General features: G+C 35.4%; 2 protein-coding genes across 3 annotated transcripts in view; one reads left to right on the top strand and one right to left on the bottom strand.

The window, feature by feature from the left end:
• Positions 1-2,053: 2,053 nt before the first annotated feature.
• LOC107666601 (insulin-like) lies at positions 2,054-2,576 on the top strand. Its single transcript, XM_016458009.1, has 2 exons — positions 2,054-2,292; positions 2,375-2,576. The coding sequence occupies exons 1-2, from the start codon at positions 2,112-2,114 to the stop codon at positions 2,515-2,517; spliced, it is 324 nt and encodes a 107-aa protein (XP_016313495.1). The 5' UTR covers positions 2,054-2,111; the 3' UTR covers positions 2,518-2,576.
• A 457-nt stretch (positions 2,577-3,033) lies between these two features.
• The window catches only part of LOC107666600 (hyaluronan mediated motility receptor-like), a 15,675-nt gene continuing 12,617 nt past the window's right edge, over positions 3,034-6,091 (bottom strand). For both annotated transcript variants that reach the window (XM_016458007.1, XM_016458008.1), the window contains exons 18-20: positions 4,039-4,215; positions 3,820-3,970; positions 3,034-3,712 (exon numbers count right to left, since the gene is read on the bottom strand). In XM_016458007.1, coding sequence (XP_016313493.1) covers positions 3,693-3,712; positions 3,820-3,970; positions 4,039-4,215 — 348 coding nt within the window. In that variant the 3' untranslated portion in view covers positions 3,034-3,692. The remainder of the gene's footprint in view (positions 3,713-3,819; positions 3,971-4,038; positions 4,216-6,091) is intronic.

Here is a 6,091-nt window from a genome sequence, read left to right as displayed (position 1 = left end):
TTAGCTTATATTGAAGTTAGCTAAGTTAGCCCCGTTTAGCAAGCCAAATTTCACAAGACCTATAAAATTTCAATGAAGTGCCCCTCGAGCTACGTTTCACGTACGTGTACGAAACTCAGTACACACATGTATCACACCAATACCTACAAAAAAGTCTCAAGTTCAAAATCCGAAACCCAACAGGAAGTCCGTTATTTTGAAGGAGGGCACGAAAGATATTTCCTATTGAAATACATTAGATGGAAATTCGTGCTGAGTGACACGAAAAAAGAGGGAAATTCGTGTCCATGAACACGAATCAATAGATTCAATTTCGTGACTATATCACGAACTGCCGTGAGACTGGGTTGAGATACCAGATGTAGTGAGCGTATTTAGACTGCTAGATCTCGAATTCATCTTCACGTCTGTGAGACAGGGACAAGATTCAGTTTCTCACAATTTAACCAATAGAAAACATAGTTTAAATGAAAAGTTCAAAACAGTTCATTCAAATGGTCTGAGGCGGCATGTTAAATTTAAAAAGAAAAAATAGAGTTATATATCAGCCTTTATACTGGTTATCAACAATAGCATAATAATTATAATAATAATAATTAATAATATTGCCTGTGCCCTTTATTTGCAGCATATATTTTATAATATTGCCCATTACATAAAAAATATTACTACTACTACTACAACAACATACTACTATTTAGTACATAATATAATATAGTATTTTTATTATTTTTTATATTATTATTAAAAATTACATTATTAGATGTAACAACAACAACAATAATAATTTTAATAATAATAAATAAATAAAAATAATGATGATGTTTATTTTGAACAGTCTGTGCTTTTTATTTGCAGAATATATTGTATATTATTCATTACATTAAAAATATATCATTAGTAGTAGTAGTATTAGTATTGGTATTAGTATTACTACTACTACTACTTAGCACATAATATTATAATATATTATTGTTATTAAAAATTACATTAGATGTAACAACAACAATAAAATTTTATTCAAAAATAACGTTTATTTTGAACAGTTGGTGCTTTTTATTTGCAGAATATATTTTATAATATTGGCCATAACAACAATAATAATATATCTATTATTATTATATTGGTTTTGTATAATATTATTAACTATTAAATTATATATGTTAATATGATGATATAATATAATGTAATAATATAATATAATATAGGCTTTCATTTGCTGTAATACTAAATGATTTATAGAATCTCGTTTTTTTAAGGTGACCTGCTTGCTTTGTGTTAATATGGTAATTCATTCAAAGTCTGATTAAAGCTCTATTCACAGCCCCCCGATAACAGCCTTATAACATACAGATGAAGGGAGATCTGAAAGAGCGCATTGTATTACCTCAGGGGGTCCCATTAGACGGTGTCCCTCAGTGTTAACATTTGAAGAAACTTAAAAGGCGAAGATGCTGATGCTCTTCAACTGCAACTTGACACATTTGCCCCAGGAGTCTCTTTTTCAGCAGGCCATGTGCCGCTTTAGACACCTCTGGACCCTGACTCCATAGGCCCACTTTCATCATAAATCCTCACATATCTAACACGTCTGAGAACTACTTCCTGCTCTCATTTGCCCACAAGGACCTGCTTCCTGATGGGCTGTTTAGTTCAATAAACAATTCAGCGAGATAAAATAATAGTATACCTAACTGAAATACTCACCTGACCTGTACATTTTAAGCTGATCGTAATAAAGCCCATTACAGTTATCTGATGTGTTCCTAATACTTCTTAGCCAGATGACATGCATAAGGAGTCATGTCATTACACGGAAACTTTTGTTTTTCCGCTGATGCCATCAAGAGCGAGGGCTGGCAATGGGAAGCTATATAAGCAGCACGATTCATCCCAGTCCTGACCACTCTTGATTGATTGTGCTCACTCAGTAACGGTAAGTGGGAAACCAAACATATTTTGGTTGCTTTTCTAGATGATCAAGCTTGCAAAAAGGTGGAAAGAACCAACTCTTTAGGTGTTTTCATCAGTTTAACTTAAAACCGTGCTCTTCATTCATACATATTTATGCATTCATTCCAGGCAGTACATGTCCACAGCTTCTGCCCATCATGGTCCTGTTGCTCCAGGCAGCAGTAATAATCCTGCTGCTGGCCTCTCTGCCTGGATCACTCTCTACTCCATCTCAGCATCTGTGCGGCTCCAACCTGGTGGACGCGCTTTTCCTTGTGTGTGGGCCTAGAGGCTTCTTTTACTCCAGCAGAAGCAGGAGGGACCTGGAGACTTTGCTGGGTGAGGACTCTCTGTAAATGTACATATATAGTTTTTAAATAGTGTAAGATTTTAAATATTAAGTGTTCACTTCCTCTTCCAGCCTTGCTCTCAAATTTAGCAGATTACGAGGTAGCTGAGGCTGATCCATTAAAACAGAAGGTGATGAAGATGAAGAGAGGGATTGTGGAACGGTGCTGTCACAGGCCCTGCACCATCTACCACCTGGAGGACTACTGCAGCTGAACAAGCTGAAATGCTTTGTAAAGGTTAAAGATTTTAATAAATGATCATTACATGCTAGTATTTGCTTGATTGTTTGCTTGTCATTTTGAATGGAAGCTTGAAAGAATGTTAAATGACAGAAACATGTTCTGGTTTCCCTTGTGTTCTAGCGCCCTCTGCTGGGACTCTCAAGAGTTTAGGCTCTCAAACTGATGAGAAATGAATGTTATAGTAATAAAATGTGTTATAATTGTGGTATAAAATTCCAGTGACAAAGCAAATAGAGAGAAAAGCAAGTATTACTATTTTATTAAAAAAAAAGATCCCATTCACACTTTCTGCCCTATTAATAAAAACATTAAAATCTAGTTTTTTCATTAAAGGGGCATCTATAGTTTTTACATTAAAGGGACAGTCCACCCAAAAAATAAAATCGTTTCATTGTTTACTCACCCTCATGTCATTCCAAACCTGTATTACCTTCTTCTGTGGAACATAAAAGATGATAATTTGAAGAATGTTGTCCCATTGACTTCCATTGTATGGACCCCAAAAAAAAAAAGAAAAAGGGAAACGAAACTGTTTGGTCACCAACATTCCTCACCTCTTCTACGTCCCACAGAAGAATCAAATGCATACAGGTTTGGAACGACATGAGGGTGGATTTTTTTGGTGGACTATCCCTTTAAGACCAGTGACAGACAAAGCAAACGAACGATCAAATTAAGTATTAAAATTACAAAATATTGCAAAAACAACTTTTATAGAAAAGAGGAACAAATTGAACAAAACGACTCCTCACAAGGCTCGCTGGAAACTTTTAAACAAAGAGTGGGCTAACTTTGAACTTTTGAAAGAGTTTAAGACAATAGCACACCCAGTGCTGAACAAAACCAGATAACAACATTCTGTGAATCCAAGCCCATATAAGCATATTTTTTCCACTGTAGTCAAAATCAAGAGCAACATTTAAAAAGGGGGGTTGAAAGTTACACATGGATATTGAGTGACAATAACAACGGTAATACCATTAATTAAATTCATACACAAAAAATAAAACATACATAAAAAAAGATCAGCATTATCAGAGGCACAGTCAGGACATTTGAGCGCTGAACCATCCCATCACAGTGTTCATGTTGCAAAGTCATCCATAGGCCAGGGACATTACACAAAGGTAGTCCATGAGTGATAGTTTAATACAATTTTTTGTTGCCTTGGAAACAAAGAAAAAGCATAAGTAGATTTTAAATTTATAATAAAAAGAACATACAAAAATATAAAATGTGTAGCAAGTTAGTCTACTGTTCTCGAGTTACTCACCTTGTGAAAGAGCTGAAGTGGGCTGCTGGTTTTCTTTGAGGTCATATTTGAAAGCCTCGCTGGGGTCCAATCTCCGCGGCGTCTGACCGGACTTGAGCCGATCCAGCTCTTGCTTCTGTTTCCCGACCTGTGCCCTTAGCTTGAACACTTCCTGCAAAACACATGAACACGCTCAGCTACATAGCAAAAACATCAGTCAAACAATGACTATTGCCTTACTTCTTTGAGCTCCAAGTTCTCCTCTTTTAGTTTGACCATGTGTTTGATCTTCTGTTTCTGGTTTTGATGACCCATCAGGTTGGCGTAGGCATCGGCTAACTTGTTCAACTCCGCCTGCGTGGCTCCTTTCTCATTCAACAAAGCGTTCCTCTCTGCTGCAAAGCGGTCCAGCTGTTCCTGAAGACCAGAATAAGCAGACAAATGAGAGGATTCGTCTAGCACATATTTACTGCCCCTTATCTAAGACTTGTCTCTACTGTTTTTGCAATATAAAACCAAGCTATGTGTAGCACCTTCAACTCTGCACATACTGGCTGACTAGTCTTTTCAATGCGACCTTAACACCACAATTGTGAATATTGCAAATAGTGCTTTTACTAAATTTCATTGTGAAGCTTGTTCGCAAAGCTCTCTTAAAGCAAAAAAGAAAAAGAAAAATTTTTTAAAGTCTGCGTGAACCGGAAGCTGCCTACTTTTTCAGTATAGCAGGGTTCCTACACATTTTCCATTTCAAAATTCCATATTTTTCCTGACTCAAATTTCCATACTTCTCAGTAGATGTTCAGACCATGTTTAACATATATGGTTCATACAGCACTATTTTATATTTGGTATATATTATAGTCATCTGTAAATATTCAGCCCCAACCAACATACAGCTAGAGGACCATGACTACATTTAAATATTTTGTTTAAAACAAAATAATCAGTTACAATTAAATGCTCAAACATTTATTTCTCGATAGCCTAGTACATTTTTATTTTATAGAATAGAAAAGAAAGCCTGCTAGAAAAGTATCTAGGGAAACAAATTTATTTTAAAGTCTAGTTCAGTGTAAAAACAACACTACATGTACAAATGTTAATAGTTTAATGACTGTAACTCCTCAATGTTTTATTCTTGTATTCACACCAAAAAAATAAGACTTTTTATATTTTAAAGTTTATTAAATTCCTTGTTACATATTTCTTGTTCCATTAATGCATATGTATTTTTATGTACACATTTAAAGTTTTTAAATTTAAAAATTATTAATAAATGTTTCAAACAGTGAGAGGAAATCGCTCACTCCTCTCTACTGCTGCTCTCTCTCTCTTGCATTGTCTTTTTCTGCCTCCAACTTCAGGAAGTCTAAGAGGTCATTTCTATCTTTGTGCTATAGGCCTATATTTAATTGTGCTATTACGTGTCATTTGTTCACTTGTTCTTATATACTGCCTGTCACTTGTCTTTAATAATGTTTAAACTTTATATTTAGGTTTCTTTTTGGTTAGTGATTTTTGCTGTGGTACTGAAATCGAAATGGTATCGAATTGAAACTGGTATCTAAAATATTGGTGTCATATAAGCTTATTTATTAGAATACAAGATATCAGATCAAAAACAATGGATAACAGCAACTATTTTATTTTTTGTGGCAGGGCCAGTAAAAATGTTGGCAGGGCAAGTAAAAATTTGAACCACTGGCCCGACCGGCGTGGATCCCTGATTGATTTGCTCTAAATGACTTTCGCATGCACACAAGAAACTTTTTTTGTGCGCTTGAGAATCTATTCACATGCGCATGGGAATTTTTCACATGCTTGCGCATTACAATTTTTAGTTTTATATAACCCATTTCCTTTGTGCATCACTGCCATCTTACTATGAATAAAGTGAGAGCATGGACGCACATGAATTAATAGAGATCTACTTGCTCAAAATTTGGCTTTCCTAATGGTAGTACCTCTAATATCAAGGCCTAATGTCTAATTTAGCACATCCTCTGCAGCAGCAGAAAAACCATGACACGAAATGGGCTGATAGCATAATACAGCTATGTGCATTGTCCTATTTGCCAAGTTCAAGGGTCTATAAAAAAAGACCGGTGTTGTTAAAAAAATAAATAAAGAAATAAAGAAAAGTTCAAAATGTGGCTTTCGTTAAGGCAGTATGTCATATTTCAAGGCCTTAGGTCTCTTTAACGCATATTCTGTGGCGGCCAAGACACCACACCGCAAAATGGGCTGATGGCACAATAGGTAGCTCAGTGTGCCCTGTCCTATATGCTAA

This window comes from Sinocyclocheilus anshuiensis, unplaced genomic scaffold, assembly GCF_001515605.1.
Source record: "Sinocyclocheilus anshuiensis isolate Anshui unplaced genomic scaffold, SAMN03320099.WGS_v1.1 scaffold1293, whole genome shotgun sequence".
Lineage (NCBI taxonomy): Eukaryota > Metazoa > Chordata > Actinopteri > Cypriniformes > Cyprinidae > Sinocyclocheilus > Sinocyclocheilus anshuiensis.
This window is presented reverse-complemented; position numbering and strand designations above follow the sequence as displayed.